General features: G+C 37.4%; 1 protein-coding gene across 2 annotated transcripts in view; it reads right to left on the reverse strand.

Annotated features, from left to right (window-relative positions):
* ITPK1 (inositol-tetrakisphosphate 1-kinase) overlaps positions 1-12,233 on the reverse strand; it is a 359,936-nt gene that overhangs the window by 27,489 nt on the left and 320,214 nt on the right. For both annotated transcript variants that reach the window (XM_074235440.1, XM_074235439.1), the window contains one exon: positions 530-695. In XM_074235440.1, coding sequence (XP_074091541.1) covers positions 530-695 — 166 coding nt within the window. The remainder of the gene's footprint in view (positions 1-529; positions 696-12,233) is intronic.

Here is a 12,233-nt window from a genome sequence, read left to right on the forward strand (position 1 = left end):
AAAGCTCCCCTGGCCTTCTTGCTCCTGTGCCACCTCAACATTCAATTACTCAATGAATGACACAAAAAAAAAAACCACATGGTAGCTTCTTCCTATTCATTCAGTAAATCTGAAATCTCTTGATTGGCTGTAGATTTTATTCTGAAGATGAAACAGATATTTTTTTGGATGGCCAAAAGCCATCCTTAACCAAGTGTGGTGAACAAGCTTGTAGGTTCCAGCTAAGAAATTCTCTCTGGCATTAATTAAACAAAATGGTTTCTGATGAGTATAGAATGCCTTTCTCCTTTGGCTATAAGCTGGCTCTGAAGACAGGTCCCCAAGACAAGAACCCACCGGCATGTTCTGAGCTGAAGCAATATCAAAGAACATTGATTCACATGTGCTCAAGAAAGGAGGATTGTCATATATACACACATACTATTTGAGTAAAATACACACTACACCATACCCCTGCTTACCCCCCATACCAACATACACACCCAAGTCCTTAAAGGTCAACATAGTGAAAGGCCTTTGGGAAAATTACCTGAAGTTCCTGCAGAAAAGTTCTTCAAAGATGGTCTCTGGACCACGGTGTAGGACTCACCCACCACAAACACCTTGTACAAGACAGCATTGTGATTGATGAAGTTCTGAATCACACAAGGGGGCTTGATGGCACTGAGGCCTTCCTGGTTGAAGATGATGGCCATCTGATGAAATAAGAAAATCAGCTCAATTCAGTCCCCATTTATTTCAATATGAGGTTATTCAACATCTCACATTTGTAATGCGTTGGTTTACTGCCTATCACTGGTCAGGGTTTAATGTTTACTCACTGATAAAAAAAAATTAACTTAATGGGACACTATTCATATATATGTCCCATTAATTTAATTTTATCCTTCATTATCAAAGAAGATGATGACATCAGAGAGGTGATACCATGACAAGCACATGAATTGGATTTGAGTGAGAGGGTGCAGTGCTAAGTCACCAGTCTCACTTTTTTCTCCAGAGCCATCTATACATATATATATATATATATATGATATGGCTATACAGATGAATATATATATATACACATACATATATAATATTTATGAATATATAGCTACAAAGATGTAAACACACACACACACACACACACACACACAATATTTATAAAAATGATGTACCAGGCACTATGTCTACAAAGATGAAAATGACTCATGAAACTTCTAATTAAGGGAGTTAAGACCCTACACTAGTAAGTATGATTCAAAATAAAGTATGAGAAGAGTAAAGGAGAAAGACTATGTTGCAGGAAAATTTGAGAAGGAAGAGATCATGATCTGCTGGAAGAAGAGAGAAGAGGATCCAGAAAAACTTGAAATAAACAAGTAAACAATAATTAACCACCAACTATGTGCCAGGCTCTGGGAATATAAAAACAAACAAAAATATAATAAAACAAAAAACCAGAAATAGTCCTTGTCCTCAAGGAGCTTGCATTTTTTCTGGAAAGAAACCTTGTAAATATACACTCTACAAACAAGATAAAATGACAAAGGTACTGACATCTGGGGGAATGTCAGGAAAAGGCTCCTGTAGAATGCAGGGCTTGAACTGAGCTTTGAAGGCAAACAGCTGAGACTTGAAGGAGATTTCAGATACTAATGAACATACTTTTATAAAGTACTTCCTAAATAGCAGGCTCTGTGCTCAATGCTGGGACACAAAGAAGGGCACAAAAAGAACTGCCTTCAGGGAAGGATGAAGGAAGGGAGAGCAGGAGTGAGGCAGGAGGGGAGGAAAGGAGGAGGGGGAGGGAGGGAGGAAGAACAGGAGAGGAAAGGAAGGAGAAATGCATTACTTTATGTGCCAGGAACAAATTCCTCACAACTAGCCTAAGAGAGAGGTGCATTTTTCAGATGAAGAAATAGACAAAGGTTAAGCAACTTATTTAGGATAGTGGAGCTAGAAAGTGTCTAGGGCTACACCTGAATTCAAATCTTCCTGAAATCCTATCTGCTGCTCTAGTTAAATCACTTAGAAGCTTCTTATATAAATTATCCCAGTTCCCTAACCTAACTCTTTTGACTAAAATTCTATAAAACCTGATTTTTAAATCATGGCTTTGCCAAGTTCTAGAGATGTTTAAATCCCTTAGGCTCTGAGCCTCAGCTTCCTCATTGGCAAATGGGAATAATAACATTTGTACCCTCTCCCTGATAGGATTGTTGTTGAGTTTTATGAACCATAAGCCCTGGGTAAATCTTAATCACCATGCATTTTTTAGCACCAAACATGTTCCAGGCACCATGGAAGTACATAACCTGGGGAAACAAAGAAAAAAATATTCCTTTTGTCCTTTAACTGGATTTTAAATCTACCTAAGTCTCATCACTACATCATTCTGTGTAATTCTTCATACCCAAATGGTAACACTCTGACAAGAGTCAGGGATATTTTCGATAAGATAATGCTGAGCTTGGGGCTCTATCAATAAATCTCTGGTCCCTTGCTCTCTAATCTTTAATTCTCTTAATTCTATTTTTTGAGAATTAAAGATTATTTCCAAGGCTGACATTCTAGAACATAAAAGACCAAAGGATCGAAGATTTAGCCCTGGAAGGGACCTTAGCATCTAACCAAAGGTCTTCATTTTACCTAGAAATAATTGAGATTGAGAATTGTGACTTGCCCAGATTCATACAGTCATTAAGTGTTAAAAGGAAAGATCTGAACTCAATCTTTTCTGATTCCAAGATCAGTCTCTATTTGATACTCACACAGCTTTACTAGGCTTTCAGCTGGTTTGTTCACATTCTCTCATGTATTCTCCCTTGGTATCTATTAAGCACCTACTTTGTATAGAGCACTAAGCTGGGAAAATATAAAGTTTAGATTGACACCTGTGACATAGTGAAGGAAAGTTGGGAAATCAGGAGATTAAAGAACAATGGACAGAAAAATAAACTAGTTCACTAGTGGTCCTGGGTGGATATTCCCAACATAGTTAATACTTTCTTCATGATATAGAATTGCTTCCTTCTTTATCAAGTTCCTGCCAGTGTTCTTCAGTCTAGTTCCATAGTTTCTAGTATCATCCTCAGGAAATAATGTTTTCTTCCTTAATGTCTTCACTTGGTCAAGGTGCTTCAAGATGGGATCTAGAGACCAGAGAAAGAAAAGAGACTGACAGACACATAGGATGCCTTGACCTTTTCAGGATGTGAAGCCTAACTTGTAGATCATCAAATCTTTCAGGAATTCATCAATTCTCACTGGCAGGTTCATTAATCCCTTATCACCTTCAATGATATTCACTTGTCTCATCTCCTTTCAGTCTCCTTTAGTATTTCAGTATCAATTGGCATGGTTACAAACAGGGTTACAGCAAGTCCAGACTTTGCTAAACATGGTAATGGAATTAAGCTACTAAGGTGGACTTTGGACAATAGTGGACTCTTGCATGGTGATTAGATTTATCTAGGGCTTATGGTTCATAAAACTCAACAACAATCCTTTCAAGGAGAGAGAACAAATGTTATTATCCTCATTTTACCAATGAGGAAACCAAGGCTCAGAGACTAAGGTATCTGAACATCTCTAGAACTTGGCAAAGCCATGATTTAAAATCAGGTTTTATAGAATTTTAGCCAAAAGAGTTAGGTTGGGGACTGGTATGTATTTTTATATATGAACTTACAGTGAAAACTTTTCCAACTGTAGTGAACAAGATGTGACAAAACTTGAACTCCATCAGGATCAACTAGGTCGTAGAGGGATGGGGGGGGGGGGGGAGACACTTGAATGGAGAAAGGTTTTCCTGGTGTCAGTTAATTACAAAGTAACAGGTCCACACTGATGAGGAGTGTCCTTGTTTCTGGGTCTCCAGGTGGTTAGAAAGCAAAATAAACTTGTATGTACCTAAATACCCACAAACATATGTTTGTCAAGAAGGGATGGGAATAAAGGAGAAGTCTGGGGTTTGGCAACTTGATGCCAGCTTTTGATGGCTACTTTGGTTGGGTATAAAGAGGGAATTGGAGCAAGTGATATTTAAGGTTCTTTCTGGTTCTAACATTCCATTATCTATTCCCCCCCCTTATAACATTCTAGGATCTAAAATTGCTTTCTGCTCTAAATTTCTATGTTCTGAGTTCTAATAGTCAATAATTCTACAAGCCTTAAGAATGAGAGTAAATGCCACTAATTTTCTGTCTAATAGGAAATCTGAAAACTTACTGGTGTTTCCTATCACTCCAAACATGTTACTACTTACTACCACAGCACTTCCTGGGATGATTTTTAAATCACAGGATAAAGGAGGAAGCCCAGTAAAAGAAAAAAAAAGTTCAACAAAATGGAACATTACACTAATAGAAATAGCATCATATAAGGGAGTCAAGCAACCAAAGAGACTAATTCCAAGACATCTGGAAATTCTCAATACAATAATAAAATCCAAATCCTGAGAGACTCAGACTTTGGCAGATCTGCTTCACTAGACACCAGATCATTTCTATTAATGGCTACAGAATTAATAATAATAATAATAATAATAATTCTCTTACAATTTTGGATTGCAGTGTAACTCAGAGAAAATAAATCCCTAGGCAATCAGCATGATTTATTAGGTTACCATTTTATTGGCAGGTAATTGGAACAAATAGGTGAGTAACTAGAATCACAAAGGTTGAGTGGGGAAAGGACTTAAATTCATTGCTCTCAACTGCCCATTATAATCTGAGAGTGAATAACATTAGACACAGGGAAAAATGCTCAGTTCTTAAGAACTATTCTTTCATACTTGCTCAGGGCAATTAAATATTCCAGAAAAACACCAGGAAGGAGGGCACTGAGCAAACATTAAAAAAAGGCCTCCTCTCCTTTTTTTTTCCTTTCTACCTTCCACTCCACCCCCCCCATGTAGATGTGTGTTTATAAGTATATGCTTATGTATGCTCACATATGCTGCTTTTCTCTCCTGGATACCCATCTCAAAGAGGATGTCCCCTAGCCTGCAGACCTTAGTTTAGATTTAAATTAAGTCTCTAGACCAATATAGCATGCTCAAAAAATCTTTAAACTTATTAAATTGGGCTGTTTGCAGGTAGAAACAATGAGGAAGTGACAGGAAGTAGGTAGATGGAAGCAGCCTCAAGCAGAGAAGCCTCTACAGCTAGGAGGCAGTCCAGTCCTTGTATATACTGGGGCAATTCACCTGCAGAATTTGGGGCCAATGTTTTCTCTTTTGTACATTAAGTATGGTTGGATTTGATGACAGCCTGTCGGCTCCCATATACTATGATTCTGTTTCAAGAAATGATGAGATTTTAGCATATGTTGACACACAGGAATGGATCTTCTCTCAAATATGAAAATAAGAAAGAACATTATATTGCAGAGGATACTGCTATTTACTCCTATTTATTTTCTCTGACCTGTATTGTAAAGGCATTAGGTAAGCCCACTCCATTAAAGATAGAGAAGGAGTATAGTGAAAGATTTAACATATTCACTCAGAGCCACCTATAATGAAAGCTAAATTAACCACAGGATATGAAGTGGTTAAAACTATAGAGCAATCAATTAATCAATCAATATCAATAAACATTTATTGTACTAATTGCTAGAACACAGAATGCAGGATTTCGAATTAGGAAAACCTGAGTTCAAATCTTGCCTCAGATACTCTATGTAATACTGGGCAAACTAGTCAAACTCTCATAGCCTGTTTCCAAAACTGTAAAATGAAAAAAAATAATAACACCTGTAATCAAGTAGTTCTGCAAATCATATGTCAACATATGTACAGCACATTTAAAAACTGAATATAAATGCTAGCTATTGTTCCAACAGAAGGCCTTATGTATTTATTTACTAATCTGTCTCATTACTAAGGGCTTGGAATTTTTTACATTTATGATTCTAATACTTAATACAGTATCAGGGACATAGTAGGCACTTATTAAAAATGTTAATATTAATGAATAATAATATTAGCTAGCCTTTATATACACCATCTATTATTTGCCAGTCATTGTGCTAATAAGCATTTTACAAGATTCTCTTATCAGATCCTTACAATTCCGGGAGGAGCAATTGCAAAGGAATTCTCAGGGTCCTTGCTAGCTGCTGCATGAGTAAACCAGCACAAATTACAGATAGACAGGTATATGGCAATTTACTTATCCTCTCAAGAATGTGACAGACACCATCAGTGGGTGATGGTGTTTCACAATTTAACAGACGGCATACAAGTAACCCTTCCCAAGTTACATGATCCAAAGCTTAGGTAAGATTAAGTAGGGCATGTAGAGATAAAAAGATGTTAAAAATTGCAAAAGAAAAAAAGATGTTGAAAATTACAAAAGGAAAAATGTGCTCTTTAGCATTCATTAAAGTTCATAATTGAAGAACATAAATAGTTCCTAGAACTCACTGCCTACAGGGATTGCAAGAGTCTTAATCCTGTCTTTAGTTAAGATCTTCTTGCTAAATATTCTTGTCAATTTAACAAAATCAGAATACCAAAATTGGAAAGAATATCAGGGACCATTGAGTTAAACGATTATTTGAAATAAGAATCCCTGCCTACCACATCTCAAAGAAGTGGTCATCCAATTACTCCTTTTAGTTTAAAAAATTTTTTTAAGAACAAAAATTTTATCCTATTTCTTTCCTACCACTCTCCTTATGAGAAAGAAAAAAAACTGAAACCCTTTTAATACATATACAAAGTCAAAGAAAACCAATTTACCTAATCACTCTAAAAAAAAATCTATCATTATAGAAGAAATTCATTACCTCCCAGTTGTTGGTCAGTCATTTATCAATTGAGTATGATTCTTCGTGACCCTATTTGGGATTTCTTGGGAAAAATACTAGAGTGGGTTGCCATTTCCTTCTCCAGCTCATTTTACAGAAGAGTTAACTGAGGCAAACTGAGCAAAGTTGACTTGCCAGGGTCACACACTTAATAAGTGTATAAGGCCTGATTCGAAATCAGGCCCAGTACTTGGTCACCTAGCTCTCCCAAGACAACCCATTTGTTAGTTCAGCTTGAATATCTCCTCATGAATATCTCCCCATTTTCCCCCCAACTCTTGGGGTTTTCCTAAGTGTTTTCCTAACTTTTCTATCTACTCCTTCTGATTAGTATGTATATAACTGTTTCCACCCTGATGGCAGGGACTGTGTAGCCTTCCTTTGTATCTCCATCATCAAGCACAGAGTTCGCATATATCAAGTGCTTAATACAATGCTTGTTGTGATTAATTTATTCCTTATGTTGAACTAAAATCTGCACATTCTTAACTTTCTTCCCACAATACAAATACAAATACTGTGGAACTATAAAATGTAAACATTTTATTACAATTATCTCAAAATACATGTACAGTCATCTCTGAATACTGGTTCAGGCTCTCCAAGTCTCTTTAATATTTAAGCTGAATGTTAATGAAGATAACTCAAATTTATATAGTACTTCAAGATTTAACAAAGAACATTCTTTACAACAAATCCATTAAGATAGATTGTACAAGAATTATTATTCTCATCTGCAGATGAAGAAGCTGAGAATCAGAGAAATAGACACTTGCCCAGATTCACAAAGTTACTAAGTGTGGAGAGGAAATCTGAACCTAGGGCCTCTAACACCCAAGTATAGTACTATTATCTTGGAAAAAAGAAACTGTCTTGAATACAAGTGATTTTTGTCAAGCTACATTTACTAGTTGTGGGGCCCTGTACAAGTTAATTAAGTTCCCAGTGACCCTGTTTCTCCAATGTACTACCCAATGCCTGCAGGAACATATTTTTCAAGGTTACTGTGAAGATCAAAGGAGATAATATATAGAAAGCATTTGTAAATCCTTTGAGTACCATATAAATGTTAGATAAACTAATATCACTTTCATCATTATCACCCCCACTAGAACCCACTGCCTCTCAATTACTTATGTGCTCTGGAAACGTAAACTGCTCTCAGTTCGGGATCATTCTGTTATCTGATGTCATCAAGGGAATAAACTGTATTATGTAAGGTTCCAAATACTGAAGCCCCAAAGTCTCTGGCACTGTGTGCCTGTACTAAAGACTTATTACTCCCTGGAGAAATGAAAAAGCAAAGTGGGAAGATCTGAATGAAATATATCCACACATAGTAATAACACTGTAGTTTCTATGGAAACCTTAAAACCACTGCATACTAATATGTATCAAGATAGGCTGTTTCTTGAAAGACATCCCCTTTGAAAGACGGGTAGGATAGTTGTATATGTATAGCCTATATTAGATTGCAGGAGGAAGGGAAAGAAATGTGAAACTGAAAACCTTACAAAAAAATAGATTGTTGAAAATTATCTTGGCATATAGCTGGAAAAATAAAATATTAGAAAAAACATTAAAATGATCTACATAAAAAATAAGCGTATTTCTGGATAGAAAAAAAGGAAGAAAAGAAAGAATAGGGAGGAAGAGGGAAAAAAATTAAAAAGATTTACTAGGCAGGTGGCCATGGGGTGGGAAGAGAGAACCATAAGCCATACTCAGATTTTTAGAAAACCAAATTTTGGATGAAATGTGCATCTTATACTCTGACCACTAAAGTACCTGATCTTATTTCCTGAGCTCTTAAAAGAAATACCAGCTGAACACAAAATTTTACAGGGTCTGTCAAGGTGAAAATTTTTCAAATAAAGCCCAGTGCAAGACTAACATTATGTTTAACAAATTTCCACATTAGTCATGCTGTGAAAGAAGAACTAGAACTAAGTGGGGAGAACCATGAGAAAGAAAGAAAAAACATAAAAAAAAGTTTTAAAAAGTGAACATAATATGTTTTGCTCTGCATTCAGAATTCATAGTTTTTTCCTCTGGATGTGGATGGCACTTAATCAGGTTTCTAAGGATTGTCCTTGATGACTAAACTGCTGAGAAGAAGTTATGTCATAATCGATCATCTCACAATGAAGCTATTTGTGTATAGAATCTTCTCCCTCTTCTGCTCATTTCACTCAGCATCAGTTCATACAAGTCTTTCCATGCTTTTTGGAAGACAGCCCACTCATGCTTTGTTACAGAACAACAGTACTCCATAATATTCATATACCATAGCTGTTCAACTGTTCCCCAACTGATGGGCATTTCCTCAATTCCCAATTCTTGCCACAAAAAAGAGCTGCTATACATCTTTTTGTACATAAGCAATCAGATCAAATTTGAGACATATGCTCATTATAAGCAGATTAGAAAATGGGTTACATCAATAGAGGCACAGTGGTCAGGATGAGGAAAATGATGGTCTACAATGACTTAAAGAGACAACTGCAGTATTATACATAATTCTAAATACTTTTTTTAAATGACACACTGTTTACAAATGGAAGCAAGTAGGATGTTGAGAGGACTATATACTATGGTACATGGGAAACAGCTGAAGAACCTGGAAATGTTTATCCTGAAGATGGGAAGATGTGAGAGGTGACTTCAAGTATATGAAGGACTGTAAAAGGACACATAAAAGAAGCTCAATCTAATTGGCTCCTAATTGCAACAGAAGGAACAACTTGGCTCAATGTAAGGAAATATCAGAGAATCATAGATATCCAAGTCTTCCAGGAAGAGTTGGACTCAATTTAATAAAAATTTCACCAAATTCTAGATTTAAAGGTATTATAGACTCAAGAAGGGCTAGAAGGAGCCTTGGACAGCACCCAAATTCAATATTACTGAGTTCTTAATTTTGCAAATGAGGGGTTAAGAGACTTGTAAAAGTCCCCAGAGGTCATGGGAAGTAGTAGAGTTTGGATTTTAATCTAGGACCTGACTCCAAATCAAGCACTCTTTCCATGGAATCACTGTTGTTCAGAAACCATCTAGTCAAAACAGCCCATGACTGAGGAGAATCACTATGAACTTATTGCTCAAGTTCCAATTCATCACTGTCCTTCTGAAAACAAGGCACTCTGAATGAAACACAACCCCTGACTAGGTTAGAGCAGAGAAGGGCCATCTATCATCATTTTGGCTCACTTACTGTGACCTAATATTGGCTTAGCTTTACAGGCTACCACACTTAGCTTGCTGTCTACTAAAAGATAATTTTTGCAGAGGAATTGGGATTTTATGGAATGTCAAATGAAAGACTTTACATTTACAGTTACATCTCATGTTATTAGTGCTGTCCAACAAAGGAATGACTACCAAGAAATGCAATGAGTTCACTATCACTGGAGATCTTGAAACTGAAGCTGGATAATCATTTCTTGTGATAATGGGGAGGGGATATCTGCTTAGGTGGGGTAACTAGGTAGGGTGACTTAAAAAGACCTGTCCAAATCAGAAAGTTCTGATTTTTTTTGGTCAGAGTAACCCAACTGATTTGGCTGGTGGATGGTGCCAGGCCTGAAGACCTGACTTCAAATCCTGATTCAGACACTTAGTAGTTTTGTGACTTTGGGCAAGACCTCTATCTGTCTCAGGTTCCTCATCTATAAAACAAGACAATAATAATAGCACATAATCTCCTGGGGTTGTTGCAAGGACCAAATGAGAAAATATCCATAAATTACTTAGCAAGTGACTGGTACATATTAGGTACTAAATGGCAAATTACAAATGTTAGCTATTATCATCATCATCATCATCATCATCATTATCATTATTACACTATTATTATTTTTATTAATTGTATTGGAGGGGCTGTGTCTACCTTAATGGAAGGAGTACCCACACCAATCAAACTGAAGATACCTGAAGTACTAATGTGAAGAAAGGGTACTTTGACAAAAACCCAGAAAAAGTACTGGATTTCAACAAATTCATTTTCTGCTTGGCTCTGAAACCTCCAAACTGCCACAAACTCCTGCACAAGGGGGTCTGACACACCCCCTAAGGACAAAAGGAAGCCAGAGGGCCCAAAGGGAAAAGGCAGACAGGTTCAAGAGGCTGGGCCTGGAGCTCCCTGCAGCTAGTGTCTGACGGATGTTGAGCAACAGATGAAAAAGGAATGTCTTTCCTACTAATAAACTAGAAAGTGGAGGCCCCCAGAATTCCTCAGAATGCTCTCTAGGCAGCTTCTGAACAGGAGAAGAGGCCCACAGCTGCTGAACACGCCTCTAATTGGATTCAGAACAGAACTTCACATCCAACTGCAGATCTGTAGAGAGGACAGTGAGCCAATTAAGGACCCAGCTAGAAAGTTTTTGCTCCTTATCCTGGAGCCAATTTCATCTAATCACCACTTTGGTGACAAGTGCCTGGTATCATTAGGGCTGGAGGCTGTCCCCGGAGCCTCTGGGGTTTCTTAGGAAGGTTAAACAAAGTGAGCTGGGGGTGGCTGTCCAAATGTCAATCTTGCTACCAAGAATCAAAAGAAGTTTCTTCCTGCAAACTGTAATAGATGAGTCATGATTCTTTTAAGTTTATATTCTCCATGTCTCCCACATATCTACAAAAACTCCTTCCTCATGCCTTTGCTCATGCTGTTCAATATGGTCCAGAAGGAAGAGTACTGGGTCTATAGCTTTAGGACCCAGGCATGAATCTTGTCTCTTCTATGCATGAGTTGCACAGAACCTGGGTACTTTGCTCCTCAAGGTCTCACTTCCTAACCTGGAAGATTAAACCCAGGTGACTTCTACAATCCTTTTCTGATATAATTCATAAGTTTGCCCTGACTCCTCAAGTACTCCTCATCCTCTAAGACTCCACTCAGGGTTTGTCTCCTGTAGGAACCCTTTCCCTTTAAGTTCTTCTTTCTCCTAAATCCTCAAACACTCTACTATGTAGTACCTGAGGTACAAGTGCATGAGAATATAGGTGTGTGTGTGTGTGTGTGTGTGTGCACATGTGCATGTATAGTTAGTGAACATATACTATACCTAGTCTGTTAAATGACTGAAAAAGACACAGAGTTAGACCCCAGGAAAGGGAGTTGCCTGTAAGTATGCATGCAGGTATGTTATATGTGCAAATATGTATATTTGTTTTGGATCACACTTCTAATTTTTGGGGAAAGTGAACGGCCATGGAGGAAACTGCAGATATAAGAGCTTCCTGGGGCACCAATAGCTAAAGTGACCTCTCCAAAAAGATGAGGAGTGGGACTTGAACCCAGATCTTCCTGACTCCAAGTTATGCTATTCACTGCCCAACATTCCTCCTCCTCTTGCCCTTCTAGGCAGAATCTATCTTTTGCTGTACTCAAATTGTGTCTGTCAGTCTTGCTTCTTCAACAAGACTGTCAACTTTGT

The sequence above is a fragment of the Macrotis lagotis genome, chromosome 4, assembly GCF_037893015.1.
Source record: "Macrotis lagotis isolate mMagLag1 chromosome 4, bilby.v1.9.chrom.fasta, whole genome shotgun sequence".
Taxonomy (NCBI): domain Eukaryota; kingdom Metazoa; phylum Chordata; class Mammalia; order Peramelemorphia; family Peramelidae; genus Macrotis; species Macrotis lagotis.